At 37.4% G+C, this 18,349-nt stretch overlaps 1 protein-coding gene across 1 annotated transcript; it reads left to right on the top strand.

Moving 5' to 3' along the window:
* The first annotated feature begins 3,225 nt into the window (after positions 1–3,225).
* On the top strand, positions 3,226–17,039 carry LOC104225220 (rhomboid-like protein 20). The gene is made up of 8 exons (XM_009776986.2): positions 3,226–3,443; positions 3,559–3,659; positions 5,709–5,849; positions 6,079–6,145; positions 13,005–13,153; positions 13,245–13,346; positions 14,154–14,282; positions 16,331–17,039. Exons 1-8 carry the CDS (start codon positions 3,419–3,421, stop codon positions 16,496–16,498), a joined length of 882 nt encoding a protein of 293 aa, XP_009775288.1. The 5' UTR covers positions 3,226–3,418; the 3' UTR covers positions 16,499–17,039.
* The last annotated feature ends 1,310 nt before the right edge of the window (positions 17,040–18,349 follow it).

The following is an 18,349-nucleotide window of genomic DNA, read 5'->3' as shown; positions in this document are numbered from 1 at the left end:
GCACTTTTGGTTGAGGTCCCGGGGGCCTCGGGGTGATTTCGGATGGTCAATCGGACCAATCTTGGTTTTTGAAGTTGCAGATTTCAGCTGAGTGTTGCAGAACATTTTTGTTCTCTGCGATCGCAGGAGTGCAATTGCGATCGCATAGAAGGTTTGGGGAAGGCCGTTCTGATTGCTCAATGCGATCGCGGAATAGGGTATGCGATCACATAGGTTGAGGAGGTTGTTCATTGCGATCGCATGAGGAGTAATGCGATCGCGTAATGTTAAATGAACCTGAGGTTCTGAGGGGTACTTTGTTCAATGCGATCGCGGAGTAGTGTATGCGATCGCGTAGGTTTGATTGGTGAAGCAGTGCGATCACAGTTAAGGGGTCGCATTCGCATAGGACATTTTGGAGGCCTGGGAAAGTTGAGCTATGCGATCGTAGAGGCATGGATGCGATCGCATAGAGTAAAATCTGGGATGACAGAAGGGTTTTAATAAACATTTCACCCGCGAACCAAGTCCCATTTCCTCCATTGTTGAGTAACCTTGGGAGCTTTTGACGAGTATTAAAGAGGGTTTTGACTGTGAATCGATTGGAGGTGAGTCCTATGGCCTAAAAACGTCATTTAATTGTAGATTCAACATCTAAATTCATGGAAATTTGACTAAAAAGGGAAGGATTAGAGCTTGACTTTTGAAATAGAAATTTGGGGGTTTGAGGGAGCATTTGAGCTCGGATTTCGGTAAATTTGATATGTATAGACTCGTGGCGAGATAAGGAATGCGGTGATATCAATTTTCTGATTTTTCGAGAAGTGGGCCCGGGGCTCGGGTTTTGCCAACTTCGTGATTTTCGATATTTTTCGAGTCTTTTCGATTGGGTTGTATTCCCTTAGCCTATTGTAACGTATTACTTGTGGTTTTGATCAGATTCGACGCTCGAGGAGGTTGATTTGCGAGGCAAGGGAGTAGCGAGCTAGGATTTCGGCCTGCTTGAGGTGAGTAATGAATGTAAATGATGTCCTGAGGGTTTGAAACCCCGGATTTGCACATCGTAGTGCTATATTGAGGTGAGACACGCGCTTGATGATGAACGCGGGTCGTTTACTATTGGGGATTGTGACTTGGTCCGTCCCGAGTGATGCTTCTACTGCGTATTTGATTAAAGCTTATTTGTTATCATCATTATTTGGATTGATTGTCATATTTGGGCTTCTTGCCAATTCTTTGAACCCTCTGGGGAGTTTATTTACTATTTTCTCACTGTTTGACTTACTACTTGAACTCAGTCGTACCGTTTTCTACTGTCTTACAACTCAGCCACTTTTACTCGATTTTTGAAATTAAAAGATATATTAAATGATATTTTGGGCTGAGAACTACTATTTTACTATTGCCTGAGGAGCTTATATGATTTATGGACTGAGTACGACCAAGGGCCAGATGTGAGGATACTATGGGATCGGGCTGCGCGCCGCAGCAGTGTTATACTGATATTGATATGAGGCTGAGGGCCTAGATTTGATGCCACGAGATGGCTTGATATTGCGCTTGGGCCGCAAGGGGCCCCTCATGGAGTCTGCACACCCCCAGTGAGCGCCGTCGACGATAAATAAATGGAGCGGGCTGCACGCCGCAGCGGGTACTATAGGGTACCGTTATATGTGTTGATTTCTCTTTATATGTCTGTCACTTAACTGCTTATTTGTTGTAGTATTTCTACATTTCGCTTCCATTGGTTTATTACTCTCATATTACTTGTTTTTTTAAACTACCGCAGTGTAGATTACTCTGTGTTTTCCGTGATTTCTTATTCTCAGTCATTATTTATGCTTATTACTCACTGGGTCGGAGTACTCACATTACTCCCTGCGCCTTGCGTGCAGATCCAGGTGCATCTGAGGCTGAGTGAGGATTATTTCAGTTGAGCAGCGCATATCCGGGAGCATCGAGGTAGCTGCATGGCGTCCGCAGCCCTGATCTCTCCCTTCTATCCTTGTTATTAATTAGTATTCCCTAGATGGACATGTATTAGGTTGTTAAACTTGTACTAGAGGCTCGAGACTTGTGACACCAGATCTGTATGGGCTATGTAGTGGTATTATCATCTGACTTTCTGCATATTTAACTCGTTGTCTTAAACTCTTATTGGAGTAATTTAGCAATTTAACTGTGTTAACTGATAATGATTTTCATAAGAAAACAGAAAGGGTTGTCAGTTGGTTAGGCTTGCCTAGCAGTGTGTTGGGCGCCATCACGACCGGAGTTGGGGTCGTGACAAGAAAATAATATTTTACAAAGATTTTTATTTATAATAAATAGGGTGTAAAACTTTGCTATAGGAGGGAAAATTTCCTTTGTTTTTTACCGGTTTTTCAATAATGAGATTAGTTTACTAAGAAAATATTTAAGATCATAAAAGAAAAACGAGAGAGAAACCATACCACAATTAATTAATAAACTTTACTATTATATAAGATTTTGAACTCAACTAATTAATTAAAATTTTGTCCGCTTTTAGTTTGATTAAATCAACCACTTCACGAATTTTGTGGAATGCGAAAGGTAATGTGAGTAAAGAATTCTCAATTGTTGGTAAATTATAAACACAAATTTTGTAATTACCCGTGATATTATTATTTTTAGGAGCTTAGTAATTTTTTCAAACACATATTTTGAATATTGATTATTTATTTTTATTAATAAGGGTATACACTCTTAAATTTTAAAATGCTATATATTCTTGTATAAATTAAAAAGATAGTTTGTAAAGTTGAGATGATAAAATTATAAAAATAAAATTAAGTTTAAGTTAAATATGTGGAATGATGATCTATGAATTTTATGAAGCAGAATTTTTTCTTTATTGAGTTAGATATATATATGATCAAAATTCATCAACTCTGGAGCTGAAATTTTTATTTATAATTTTAAACAGTTTTAATATATATATAAAATTCACTCATCGAGATAGGGTATACGCGCAAGTCACGCTCCTTAAAGACTAGTTGATATAAAAATGGTTGTTGCTATTATAGGTAAAAAATTGTTATAGAAAGCTAAAATAATAAGAATAGTGTTAGAAAGAGGTACAACTATATTATTTGCATTTATGTTGTTTTGTTAAAAAGTAAAGGACGGTCTACAACTCCCAAAAAAAAAAAAAAAGAGGACGGTCTTAAAATAAATGTGAGAAAACAAGGATTTAAACAACTAAAAGAAAACCGTATTAGTTCCAGTCTAAACATAGTTTGGGAAAGGATTAGGAAAACTGTTTTTTAAATAGAGACCAATTGTTTTCCAACAACCTTGTTTGTTTCTGACTTGCGAAAAATTGATCTCGCCGAGGAACAGAGAAGTCAGAAGAGGCAGGACTTGGCCAAAGTGGTAAAATAGTAAAGGGAAAAAGCTCGTTGTAATCGCTGCAAAAATGAACGTTGGCCCATCTGGTTTCAGTACGTTTTAATCCCTCATCAATTTCTATCTTTATACACTTTATTTTGATGCACGAATTATAGCAATTGATTTCTAATTCGAATTTTCACTTTGATGTTGTAATTTTAACAATAGACAATGCGCCAGTGACAAGGGCATTAGTAATTGCGTGTACCCTCTTCACCATCATATTTGGTACCCAAGGCCGTGCAAATCAGCTGGGTTGGTCTTATCAGGTACTTGTTACTTTCTGGGTTTCTCTTAATTTCGATCCTTTTTTCTTTTGATAATTTTTCTAGTACTGTGAATTAGGTATTTTTTTTCTGTGTAATTTTACTGAATGGGGCTAAGTATTGAGTTGAATTAAGTTTTAGGGTTTCTAGGACTGTGAAAAGAAGGATATAAGATTGGATCTTTAGTGTATATTGAGCTAAGGGTGTGGCCTAATGGTCAACGAAGATTCAAATCTCCATATTGACAAAAAAACATTATGTGATTTCTTCCCATCTGTCTAAGCTACCGGGTACCTATGTTGGTGGGAGATATAGCAAGTACCCCGTGGAATTAGTCGAGGTATGGCAAGCTGGCCCAGACGCCGCCATCGTAAAAAAGTCTCAAAAACCAGATGGAAATGAACACATCTATAGTGTACACCCAATATGTTTTACTTTTTTTTTTTTAGTGCATAACTGCAATTGGTCTTGGAGATTCATAGATTTGTGTTTGAAATGAGAACCACGCCTGATTTGATCTTGTGTTCATGAAAGAGGTTTTTTAGGTTTAACCTTTGTCCAATTATAAGCCTAGTGGATGCTGCTGGTTAGTTGTTTAAGGTGTACACATTTTTTTTTGAGAGGGGGAGAGGGAATGGAGGCTGAGTAATTTTGTGGTTGTTGCCGACTTTTAATGTCTAAGAGCATACAAGTGCACCCTGTTTGCTCATCTGGTCATGAATGCTTATGTTAACAACATTCATGGTCATTTTCCATTCACCAATATTTACGTTTTGAGGCCATGAGGAAATAGGTTATCTTCTATATTTCTCGAACTTGAGATGGGCTTGTCACTACATGAAGCTACTACAGTTTAGTCCCTGGATAATATAAATGGCTTGTTTATGAACATATAACAATACAAACTCCTTCGCCAACTTGATAGTAGAGGGTAGACCATGACTAAGCACAATTAGCAGATACAACTTGCTAATTTTGAGTCCACGTGTTAGACTATGTCAATTGATTAGGCTTGAGTACAGGTTTGTCTATGGATCTAACATTCAATTTTTAGTAGCCTCTTAATGTCTTTCGAGGGATCCTTATAAAGTGGTCATACCAATGTCATATCCACTTGAAAAGAATCCATGTAACATATTGATATCAAGTGGTTTTATTTGTACCATGTAACGTGGTGTTAATGCAACCACAATTTGTTTGTGATTATGACACCGACAAGCTATGTTATCCAATAGTAATAGATTTTATATGGTTTCCTGATAGGGTTGCTAATCGCCTAGTACTCTCTATCGATCATCCAATAGCAATACAAGATCATATATGGTCTTATCCTATCTTACTCCAAACATCCGAATCTGAAGGGATATGAGATTTCCCAATTCCGCGTAAAGACATATAACTTTTTTGTAACAGCAAAGGATATGCCACACAGCTACTAATGGTTTTAGAAGCACCCAACTCCATCTATGAGTTCTGGAAACTTAAGGGAAATAGGTTCTAATGTATTTTTTTCATTTTACAGCTCATCTCTTATGAGCTTTGGAACTTAAGAAATATAGGATTCTCTTTTAACGTGGTACTTATTTCGTCTCAGCTCATCCATTCTGAGTTGTAAAATTTTGCAGAATATAGGATTCTCTTTTCTCCTAGTTTACATTTTTGTATTATACTCCCCCCTTTTCAGTTTGTGTCTTAGTGTGACTGGGCACATAGTTTAAGAAAGTAATGAAGACTTTTAAATCTTATGCTCTTAAACTAAAGATGTATGTAATGTACCAAAGTTGTTCTTGAATCTTGTGGTCTTAAATATGCCATGTGGAAAGCTGGAGTAAAAGAGTTACTGAATATAGAAAGAGACATTCTTTTTATAACAGACTAAAATGGAAAGTAAGAGACATAAATTGAAATGGAGGGAGTAGCAGATTTGTTCTCTCTTGCTGTCTTATCAGGTATAATTTCATTGTTTAAGTAGGATTTTGGGCATGCTCTTAGTGGATACCTTAAAGAGTATAGTAGAACTGCTAATTGATGCATCTTTTTTGCTTGTGCCAGGATATTTTCCAGAAGCTTCAAATCTGGAAGCTGATCATATCTGTTTTTACCTTTTCATCTACTCCTGAACTATTATTTGGATTATATCTGCTATACTACTTCCGTGTCTTTGAGAGGCAAATCGGTTCGAACAAATATTCTGTAAGTGCTTATTGGGGTAGTAGTTTTTTTTTGGATAAGTTATTGGGACAGTACTATCTTCAACTTTCTTAATTAGCTAATGGAAAATTAATAAAAGCTGCAGGTGTTAATCAACTACTAGGCAAATAATAAAAGCCACAGTAGATACTGGTTTCATTGTCTTTTCTACCTGTTTTTTCTTTTTCTCTTTTACATTGTGTAGTTTATGTTTTTACCTCTTGTTCTGCAGGTTTTCCTGCTGTTCTCTTTTGTACTCTCTTTATTGCTCGCGGTTCTTTCTCTACAACTTATTAAAGGTATTGGTCATTTCTAATCATCAGATATGAATTGATAGAAAGTGCTTAGAGTTTCTTACTGGGTTATTCATCCTGACGCTTATCTAATAAGCTATCAAACATTTGAAAGAACTAATAATTGAAAGCAGTTTCAGAACAATGCGGGTAGATCATACAAAGAGAAAAAGGTTTAACATAGAGAATCGGCTCTTTAGGCTCCTAAACTGGTGGAAGTGGGGGATGAGATGCGGCTAATATGGGAGATAAGAAATAGTGATGTTTTGAGGTTGTACAGATATGGGAAAGTACAGTAACCGAGAGGTGATAAGCAGAAATTGAGAGAACAAATAAGAGGTATGGCATGAGAAAAGGATAAGAAAGAGATCGAGGAATAGTCCTAAGTATATTCTTCATCCTAATTCAAATGCTTATAAGGATACATCTGCATAAGTCATAACCTAGTAGGACGACAGCTTGGAGGGAAGGCTCTCCAGAAGCCTGTTCGCAGATTCTTCTGAGTAATTTGTTAGCCGTCTTTTTCTGCTAAAGACTCTTGACTTGCTGTGCAAGTCGCCTAATGCATTTGCAAGGCTCTTAGCTTGCTGCCCAAGTTTCAAAGATACCACAAATTGGAGATATCCAGAAGACAGAGATATAATACACCTTTAAACATCTTTTCAAAAAATACAAAATATAAAAAATACGCCTTTTAAACATAAAATGATGAAATGCCCTTATAACACAGACAGAAATAGATAAATAGCTAAACTGAGAAATGAACTGCACTTAACAATTACAAGTGTAGAAAACTTCCAAAAGCAACACGAAGTCTAAATTCAGATTCCCCTTTGTCCTTATTAGATTTCCCAAACTTTCTGGCCATAATATCTGCATTAGTGAAGGGGATGTTTTATTTGGGTATCATGATTCAGTCCCCTGAAGTATCTGATTGAACTTTTCCATGCTTGGTTTTATGGTTTTCATTGTAATAATTATTTTTAGTCCATATGACATAAGTTGCATAGTGAGCACTTGTTGCTTTTGACTATTTTTTACTACTCTGGACTGATATATAGGAATGACAGCCTGAAGGGGTCTATATTCTTCATTCTCCTTTATAGTTGTAGATTGTGATTGCAACTCCTTCAAACAGTTATACCTGTTTTACAGTAACCATGCAGCATATCATGTAAAGATGTTAAACAAAATATGTAACTGTGATTATCTTCTTTTTCCTTATTTTTGCTTTTGATAAATATTCACTCTTCCCCATATTTTTCCACTTACCGTGCTTTGAATTTCTGTAATTACATACTGGTTTGGGTAAAATATGGCTCATGGATTGGGTATTTGAGGTAGGATGGACATGATCATACATATAGCATAAGATGGATGTTGCTCGTGCGTTATGGGTCTGACACAAAAATAATGAGATCAATCAGATGCTTAGGGTGATATTATGCAGATATGTGGCTAAAAGTATCTTGAAACATTGGGATATCAAATGATCTCGATCAAGTTGCATTAGTGACTTGATATTCATAGAGAAGCACCAGCCTAGAGTGATAGCAGAAGTTCCAAAAGCGTAGAATTTCCTGGGATACTGCAAGTTGTTAGAGACATGGGTGGAGCTAGTAAGAGGGAAGGGTAAAAAGTATTACTGCACAAATAGGGTAAATATAAAAGCTTTTGGTCATATATAAACTGCTGAATCCCCTTGACATAAATTATAATTCTAGTGTAGTGATAAAGGGGTTCAAAAGTTGCTTTAAGTCACAACTTTGTACTCCAACCATGCCATTATAGTATTTTTTTGAATTCCGTTGGCTTCATCATTGATTAGAGATAGTGATGAGAAGTCACTGGACTCCATATGAAGAGCTGTTAATAAATCAACAAATTAATTTACAAACAAATAAAATAAGTTGAAGTATTGAGAGAATATGCAATTTATGATTTGTGACTGCTTCCTGTATTATTACTGTAGCGAGAAAGTCAAATCTGTTAATTGCTTTGTCGTATCTTATGTTGATTACTCAAATGAAAGTCAAAATCAACAATGGGTAAGAGAAGCCGCTGCTAAGGGCTAACTCCAACTGTTCTTTAGTATACAATTGGTCATCTCTTGGAAAGAATTTACTGCTCATTTTGGTCAACTCTTCATCATCTCTGATTTATAATGCCACATAATATGCTACGAGGAAAAGGAATTGTGAAGCTGATATAATTAGAGTTTGGAAGCAATCAGTATGTTTCTATTCGAAAGGTTTAGAGGCTTTGAACAATACTAGTGCTCCTTTAGATTGCGTGGTTTGAGTTATCTTGTTATTAATATGGTTGATAACGGTAAAAGAACCTCCTTTTGATAATTATGTAAAAGAACCTTCTTGGAGATATCTTGCGACAAAGCACGACATTTGCTTGTACCTAGTACTTTACTAGGGAAGTGTCAGATCCTTGTATACAAGGTGTTTTGAATAAAATATAGACTTATTTGGTGCAATTTTATAAGTCGTGCAGCAGGCTAGTTATAGTGATTACTCAAATGAAAGTCAAAATCAACAATGGGTAAGAGAAGCCGCTGCTAAGGGCTAACTCCAACTGTTCTTTAGTATACAATTGGTCATCTCTTGGAAAGAATTTACTGCTCATTTTGGTCAACTCTTCATCATCTCTGATTTATAATGCCACATAATATGCTACGAGGAAAAGGAATTGTGAAGCTGATATAATTAGAGTTTGGAAGCAATCAGTATGTTTCTATTCGAAAGGTTTAGAGGCTTTGAACAATACTAGTGCTCCTTTAGATTGCGTGGTTTGAGTTATCTTGTTATTAATATGGTTGATAACGGTAAAAGAACCTCCTTTTGATAATTATGTAAAAGAACCTTCTTGGAGATATCTTGCGACAAAGCACGACATTTGCTTGTACCTAGTACTTTACTAGGGAAGTGTCAGATCCTTGTATACAAGGTGTTTTGAATAAAATATAGACTTATTTGGTGCAATTTTATAAGTCGTTCAGCAGGCTAGTTATAGTGATTACTCAAATGAAAGTCAAAATCAACAATGGGTAAGAGAAGCCGCTGCTAAGGGCTAACTCCAACTGTTCTTTAGTATACAATTGGTCATCTCTTGGAAAGAATTTACTGCTCATTTTGGTCAACTCTTCATCATCTCTGATTTATAATGCCACATAATATGCTACGAGGAAAAGGAATTGTGAAGCTGATATAATTAGAGTTTGGAAGCAATCAGTATGTTTCTATTCGAAAGGTTTAGAGGCTTTGAACAATACTAGTGCTCCTTTAGATTGCGTGGTTTGAGTTATCTTGTTATTAATATGGTTGATAACGGTAAAAGAACCTCCTTTTGATAATTATGTAAAAGAACCTTCTTGGAGATATCTTGCGACAAAGCACGACATTTGCTTGTACCTAGTACTTTACTAGGGAAGTGTCAGATCCTTGTATACAAGGTGTTTTGAATCAAATATAGACTTATTTGGTGCAATTTTATAAGTCGTGCAGCAGGCTAGTTATAGTGTGTCATCAGAACCTGCTCCAAATTTAGAGAGCCGCTACAAAGCTGGTCTTTTGAGAAGTATGATGTGCATAATAGTGTCACGACCCAAAATCTCACCTGTCGTGATGGCGCCTATCGTGGTACAAGGCAAGCCTCAACTCAACATCTCAACACAGTAGAACTTTAAATAAAGGCGGAAGCAGTTAATATTAAATAAACCTTTTAGAACAGAATATAACTCCAAAAGTACTAAACAATCCATCCCCAAAACCCGGTGTCAATGAGTGCATGAGCATCTAAATGATAACAACATCCGACTGATAAAACACTGTCTGAAAATATAGAACAGTAGAATATGAAAGGAAAGGAGAGTCAAGGTCAGCGAACGCCATGCAGCTACCTCAATAGTCTCCTGAGTCTGACTCCTCAATCAGCAACCGCCGTGACCAGAAGTGTCTAGATCTGTACACGAGGTACAGGGGTAACGTGAGTACACCAACTCAGTAAGTAACAGAAATAAATAAGGAACTGAGAAGTAGTGACGAGCTATGCAAATACAATTATCTCAATAACTTTCAAATAAGAGTAGTCATACTTTCAATTTAATAGTTTAAGTCACAACAGTACGTACTCAATAAACCAGATATCAAATTTGACTGAGCAGTAAATAATATCTTCCAATAATTTTCAAAACAGTGATATGACATCTGCAATGCAACAGTAATGAAGTAAATGTATTTTCTCAGAATAACAGTCACTCTGTCCTCCCATTCACTCCAACCTCACAATCACTCATTTCTCGCATTCACTCATTCCTCCCAGTCGCTCAGCACTCGACACTCGCACTCAGCACTCGCACTCAGTAGGTACCTGCGCTCACTGGGGTGTGTACAGACTCCGGAGGGGCTCCTTCAGCCCAAGCGCTATAACAAGCCACCTCGTGGCATAAATCACTCAGGCCGTCGGCCTTACTCAATCATAAATCAGTAACAACATGCTGCGGCGTGCGGCCCGATCCCATAAATATCCTCACAGATCAGGCCCTCGACCTCACTCAGTCATAAATCAGTAACAACATGCTGCGGCATGCAGCCCGATCCCATAAATATCCTCACAGATCAGGCCCTCGGCCTCACTCAGTCATCAATCTCTCCAGTCTCTCGGGCTCTCAAAAAATCATATAAACAGTCCAAACAGAGGTAATGTCATGTATCAACAATGAACAGCAAGAGACGGAGGCATACTAAGCAAGAAAAGATATGACTGAGTACAAAACAGCAATTAGCAGCTAATTCAGCAAGCACACGACCTCGCAGGTCTCAACAGTGATCACATAAGGCCTAAACATGATTTCTAACATGAAGTACAATCAACTATGAAAACAGAGGGAACATGTATTAAACAGTAGGCCAATTAATTCCACAGTCTCGCGGGACGGACCAAGTCACAATCCCTACGGTGCACGCCCACACGCCCGTCACCTCTCATGGTCACCTCCAAAATAGTCATACGACACAATGTCCGGGGTTTCATACCCTCGGGACCAGATTTGTAACCGTTACTTACCTCAATCCGAGCAAAAATCCTACTCTGAAATGCCTTTGCCTCTCAAATCGACTTCTGAATGCCTCGAATCTAGCCACAATAATTCGATTCAGTCAATAAAAAATATAGGAATTAATTCCACATGGAATTCTACATTTTCCATTAAAAATCCGAAATTGCACTAAAAATTCGCCCGTGGGGCCCACGTCTCGGAATTCGACGAAAGTTGCGAAATATGAAACCTCATCCAACCCCGAGTCTAACCATACCAAAATTACTAAATTTCGATAATATTTCGACCCTCAAATCCTCAAATCTATCCGAGAGGGTTTTCAACTCTTCCAACTAAATTCACAGATTTAATGCCAAAACTAGTAATAGATTCGGGTAATCTAACCAAAATTAAGTTAAGAACACTTACCCCTTTGTTTTCTCTGAAAATCTCCCGAAAATCGCCTCTCCCCGAGCTCCAATTTGGTAAAAATGGAAAATGGGAACTTAACATTCTGTCCAGAAAATTTCGGGTACTGTCCAGAAAATGGAGATACTGTTCACGCAGGTGCGGTCACTGTTCACACGTGCGAAAAATGCATAAACTGCCCAGAAAATTTCAGCAGCCTTTTTATATCCGTTAACCTTCCGAAATCCACCCGAGGCCCTCGGGACCTCGACAAAATGCATCAACCAGTCCTAAAACATCATACGAACTTAGTCGAAACCTCAAATCACATCAAATAACGCTAATACCATGAATCACACCCCAATTCAAGCCTAATGAAACTAGGAACATCCAACTTCTATATCCGATGCAAAAACCTATCAAATCAAATCCGATTGACTTCAATTTTGCACACAAGTTATAAATGACATAACGAAGCTATGAAAATTTTCAGAACTGGATTCCGACCCCGATATCAAAAAGTCAACTCTCGGTCAAACTTTTCCAAAACTCTTCTATTTTCCAACTTTCGCCAAAATGCGCTAAATTGTCCTACGGACTTCCAAATCCAAATCCGAACATGCTAAGTCCAAAATCACCATACGAAACTATTGGAATCATCAAAATTCCATTCCGGAGTCTTTTTCTCAAAAGTCAAATCTCCGGTCAAACTTAAGAAATCTTTAGCCTTAGATTTCTAGATTCCGTTAAATGGCGATGCTTTGATCTAGGGACCTCCGAATTCGATTTCGGGCATATGACCAAGTCCCAAATCACGATACGGAACTATCGGAATGGTCAAATCTTTTATCCGGGTTCGTTTGCTCAAAATGTTGACCGAAGTCAACTCAGTTGAGTTTTAAAGCTCTAGTTCACAATTTAATCCATTTTTCACATAAAAACCTTCCGGAAAATTATACGTAATGTACACGCAAGTCGAGGAATTATTGATAGCACTTTTCAATATCTTAAAACACCGAGATGATTATTTAATTTAAAGATGACATTTTTGGGTCATCACAAATAGAGAGCAACATGAAGGAGTAGAAATCGACAATAACTGCTGGAAATTGGAAATCTTTATTTTCTAGGTACCAAATCTTTGCTAAGCATTTGATTTTTAAGGGATCTTTTCCCTCAAGTTTGCGTGAAAGAGGTGCTTGAGATGATACTATACCATATTACCATAATAATCTACTTACTTTGATCTTTTTCACACCCTCTGGTGTACATCGTTCCGGTTTCACTCGTAGTTTCCATTAGTATAGGTAGCTTTTTTTATGCAGTTTGCATTCTACCCTTCTTATTGCTATTCTTGAATTGGAGAAATAGGTTCTTAGCCATTGATATATTTTAATTTTTCTCTGTCAGATCCTTCCTTGAGTACACTGTCTGGGCCCTACGGACTAATCTTTTCATCCTTTGTGCCGTTTTATCTCGACATTCCTGCTTCTACCCGGTTCCGCATATTCAGTATACAATTCTCTGACAAGGCTTTCATTTATTTAGCTGGTCTCCAGGTATTTTATATTTTTATCACGACTTCTAATTACATTTTGTCCCTAGATTGAGTTTTTTTCACCAATATTCATTTGATATTTTGTCTTGCAGCTTCTTTTCTCATCCTGGAAAAGATCTATTATACCTGGGCTCTGTGGAATAATTGCAGGTTGCTTGTATCGTTTGAACATTTTCCGTATTAGGAGAGTGAAGGTTTGCGCTGTTCTTCTTCTTCTTCTTCTTCAGAATACTCTCTCTCTCTCTGTCAAAGTTCCGTTTTATTGAGATAGCATTCTTTGTAATAGTCTTCATAGTCACATGGTATTAAGTATTTATGTCACACTTAATCACTTCACTGTTGTTATATGGCTGGAGAATTTGACTTAGTCTTGCATGCACAAATATAGAATATTCTAGCTAGTCAATACTATTGGCTTTTGGGGTTTTGCAACAACAACATACCCATTCCATGCACTTGGACATTCTCCTTCTAAGTTGCTCGGAATAAACCTTGTTCTGACTTCTGAATGACTACAAGAAATAAGGCACCATATCTCACCAATTGCTCAGATATGGATGTGTCGTATAGGCTGAATGCTATTGCTGGAGGGCAAAGCTAATCCTTCCACTTTACTTTTTGTACGGTGGTTGAAGGCTATGTTGCTCGGACTCTCCGAAAATGGTACCGGATACGTGTTAGATCCTCCAAAAATAGTGTATTTTTGGAGGATCCGACATGGGTGCGGCATCATTTTGGAGAATCCGCGCAACATAGGTTGAAGGTAATTGTTAGCCCAGATATCAACATATCATAATGCAATGCAGGAAACAAGTGATGAGCTTCGTAAAAGTAAAGAACTCTGATCACCACTGTAGAGTTGCAAACTGATTTTATGGTTTTGAAATGACGTTCTCCTTATAATTTCTTGCTTGAGGTGTTTATGTTGGACCTTTTATTAGACACGACTTCCCATGATTTCTTATTAAGAAGCTGACTTCCATTAATTTATTTTCTTATAGTTCCCAGAATTTATTACATCCTTCTTTGCTCGACTTTCTTGGCCATCGATGGGTAACGTGCCACCACCTTCAGCGCCAGCAAGGAGCTCTCCAGGAAATGTACCATCCTTTGCAGGTCGCCAGATGGAGGCAAGTATTGTTTTCGATGCCTTGGTCACATGCTTTAGTTAGTTAATAGAAAGCTGCACTTGTCTCAATATCAGGTTAGTCAAAAGAAAAGTTTGATTTCAGTTATTGCCTTGAAGAGCAAAAGAGCTCCTGCTTGTGTGACTGTGTTGGTCCTCTAAAACGCATATCTTCCTTGGGTTGGCTGGCCTGAAAGTGAAGCAGTATTACTCCAGCTTGATGAAATATAAAGCACTTAATGTCCCAAATAAGATGTCTCTTCATGGTTGTTAGAGATCAAGGTGTCCACGAGTACCAAATCCTGAAGAAAAATAAGTACTATAATTTCCCAATCAATTCTCACGTCCTTTCCCTGGCCATCTTTAATCTACAACATATATATTTCCTGCCATCAAACAGAATTGAGAATACTGGAGCTTTCTGTATGCATTGCCTTCAAGTGAAAGAACTTGTGTAAAGAACACCTTTTGCTTCTCCTAGTTCAGCAGCTAAAACCATGTTGTCCATAACCCTCCTTCACTTGCTATTTCTTTTTTGGCAATCCTACATTAGTAAGCTTCCTCATAACTACTATTGTGCATGTGATATGTGATATGTGTTGTTATTGTCCCTCCGGGTATCTCCCTCTCTATGTCCTAGCCATGTATGATATTAGTAGGCTTGCCTCATATTGGCATATCACATTAACAAATCTGACATTAGCTGCTTTTCACAGAATGAGTGCCTTAATCCCACATAATTAGCAAATGCTATTCAGATGACAAGGCATCAGGAACTAGATTGAGCTAATATCTCTCTGTAACTGGTGTAGCAACCTGATGCCCTTATTTTAGGTTTTAGGCCTAGGATATACATCTAGACCTCTTTTGACTTAATTCTCATGTTCTATGTTGACTTAGGTATGCATAGCCCTTTGCATCGTCGTAGAAGAACCAATCAGATTCTGTGATTTGGTATCCTGTCTGATATATGGTTGTAACTCCACATGGGTATGCTCAGTAAAATTTGTGTTTTATTAGTGACGTGTGGTAACTTTAGTCTTACACAGAGACAGCTGAACCTCCATCTCCTCAGTTCTAGGGTTCTATCTTTACTATTCTAGGTTAAAGCTTTTGACATTCTAGCAGAACTTGGCTTTGGTGAAGAGGTACTGTTTGTCTTTGCAGTTTCATTTTCGAGACATCATTTCTTTTTTGTTATAGCTATACAAAGAGGCAACCCATGACATCATATTTTTTTTTTGTGTGTGTGGATAAAACAACCTGTGACATTAAAATTTCTCTTATAAAGATTCCAATTAAGTGATAGTTCCATGTTTGATGCTTTCATTAACCACCTCATCTAGCCCCCTTTTATTCATCTGGATGATGCGAGTTTCTTTCCTGTTATAGCTTATCGACAACACATGGAAAATCAAATTCAGAACAAATGAGTTTCTTACTCTTCAAAACAAACAAAAAAAGAAAAGAAAAAGAGAATAATGAGTTTATTATTGCATAGAGTTATTCAATCCATCAAATGATGATAGCACAATTATTGCGTAGAGTTTACTGGAAAATTACATTCTTTTGATGTTCAAATTAGAGTATGGTTGGAGCCTGAGAGGTAGCAGGTGGTCGGTGGAATAGTCAATGCATGCAAATGATTTAACATTTCTTGTCCACTTGATGTCTACTGGAAAATTCTGAGCCTTCAAGTGTTTTGAGTGTACGTTCAGCCAAAATGTCCAGATCGCTACTCCAAGTGATTGAACTAAATGAACTGATATTTGCACTCTGGAAGCAATGTTATTATGTTAGAGCTTTATCAGTTAAATTTAGCTTTCACTTTTTTCACTTATGTCATTGAATTTCACATTTAATCTAGACCAATGGGATTGAGAGGTCACCTTGTTCAAAAGATGAGTGAACTGATGGGCCATAACCAATGAGTTGATTCTTGGTGTGTTCCAATGGGAACCAACTCCAGTGACAACTTAAACTTCTTAGATCCTTTTTGAAAGATTATGCCCACACTAACATGAATGTACTGCTTTCTCCTGCATATTTCAGAGAAATTATCCTGCTCCAGCCCCGTCCACCGTAGAGCCACCAGAAGACACTATAGCGATGCTGATGTCAATGGGCTTTGATAGGAATGCGGCAAGGCAGGCACTCATCCATGCTGGAAATGATGTTAATACAGCCACAAATATCCTTCTTGAGTCGCAATCGCACTGAAATAGAAATCAGATCTTTTTCTAGGGGGAATGAAGCCCCAGATGTTAGGTTTACACCAGTTTCTTGAGGGTGTTAAAACAACATTTGGTATTTTCTGGAAAAGTTGGATTACACTCGTCCTACCGATCTTTCAAACTGCTCTTAGTTTTGTAGTTTCCTCTGTTTCTTTAGCACTTCATGCACTTGTCTCATTCCAGAACCACCCTAGGTGATTATAATCCTAAAATCAGCATATACAGGGTTCAAATCATTTTGAAAGATTAGGTCATGTATATTTCCAGTGGACTGAGGTCTTGCTGGTATTCTGGTGATTGTAAATCTGACCAAATTACTCCTATAGGTTGACAATAGTTTCTTGATTTTTTCAAATCCTGAAATCTCCTCTTTTGTCTTTTTTCCTATTTCTTCTTTTTGGAGCCTGAATGTTAACTACTTATATATTCATCAGCTTGGTGATGGCTTATGTTTAGTCTAAACTTGATGGCAACTCTTTACTGTTGGGCACCAATCTTTCTTAAAGGATTTCTAACCTTCCTGAGAATTTCGGTGAATTCTATTTCTGTTCTAGATGAAATTCAAGAATCAAAGGTGTCCTGTAAATCCTTATGCCAAATGTAAATATATAATATAGTTAAACAAATCTGTTCCACAGGCTAAGATTGTCATGATATTGGAATAAAAAAGGCAGTTCGGTGCACTAAGCCCCAGTTATGCATTGGAAACGGGGAAGAGCCGGACCATAAGGGTTTATTGTACGCAATTCTTATTGTATGCAACTTTTCCTTGGATTTTTGAAAGAGAGCCGTGGAAGCACTAAGCTCCCTCTATGCGTCGGGGTCCGGGGAAGAGCTGGATCGCAAGGGTCTATTGTATGCAGACTTACTCTGCATTTTTGAAAGAGGTTTTTTTCATGGTTTGAAAACTGTGACCTCCTGGTCACGTGAAAATAATTTTACCAGTTACACCAAAGCTTTCCACCTCAAAAGACATTGGAATAATGGTTGAAAAATAGTTGTCGGCAACTAACACTAGGTGTCTAAGGCTGTATTGTGGTCCGGGCCCGGGCCCGGGCCAAACGGGCTCGGGCTTAGGCGGGCCGGGCTTTGGCGGTCCCGGGCTTCACGGTCCCAATGTGTGGAACCGGCCCACGGTGATCCTAAGCCCACATGGTCCCGGGCTAAATGGGCTGGGCCCGCGGGCCTAAACGGGCCTAACGTTTTTTTTTTTCGTTTCGGGCTATTTTTTTTTATCTAAGGCACTTTCTTGTAAACTATATATGTATATACTACTATAAATTGCTTATATATAGCTATATAATATATATAGTATGCATAGTATGTATATATAACGGTGTATTATGTGTATATATAAATATATATTGCCTTATGCAATATATATTGCCTTATATAATTAAATGTCTATTAAAAATAGCAGACTTATCATCAAATCTCTTGATGACTTAGCAAACCTTCTTGATAAGAAACTTTTTGGTTTAAATATTAGACCAATTGATTTATAAAAAAACTTTGCTGATAAAATTGAGACTGTTTCTGATTATAAAACTGAAACATGGTCAGAGCTTAATAAGCTCAAGGGTAAATCTACCGTTAAAATGTTCTAGAATCGTAAGGATTGATAAAATTGAGACTGTTTCTGATTATAAAACTGAAACGTGGTCAGAGCTTGTGCTTGAGGAGAGTATATAACATTAACAATATTATATATAGTTTATATGTATTATATATATATATATATATATATATATATATATATATATATATATATATATATATATAAATTAAATGTAAACTTTAATTTGAACTATATCTATATCTATATCTATATCTATAT

This window comes from Nicotiana sylvestris, chromosome 12, assembly GCF_000393655.2.
Source record: "Nicotiana sylvestris chromosome 12, ASM39365v2, whole genome shotgun sequence".
Classification (NCBI taxonomy): Eukaryota; Viridiplantae; Streptophyta; class Magnoliopsida; order Solanales; family Solanaceae; genus Nicotiana; species Nicotiana sylvestris.
The sequence above is the reverse complement of the archived record's forward strand: the minus strand, read 5'-3'. Positions and strand labels throughout refer to the sequence as shown.

Coding starts and splice junctions, on each gene's coding strand:
- LOC104225220 (XM_009776986.2), top strand. CDS start 3,419: ATGAACGTTGGCCCATCTGGTTTCA. Junction 5,850..6,078: donor TCGGTTCGAACAAATATTCT/GTAAGTGCTTAT, acceptor CTTGTTCTGCAG/GTTTTCCTGCTGTTCTCTTT. Junction 6,146..13,004: donor TTCTCTACAACTTATTAAAG/GTATTGGTCATT, acceptor TTTCTCTGTCAG/ATCCTTCCTTGAGTACACTG.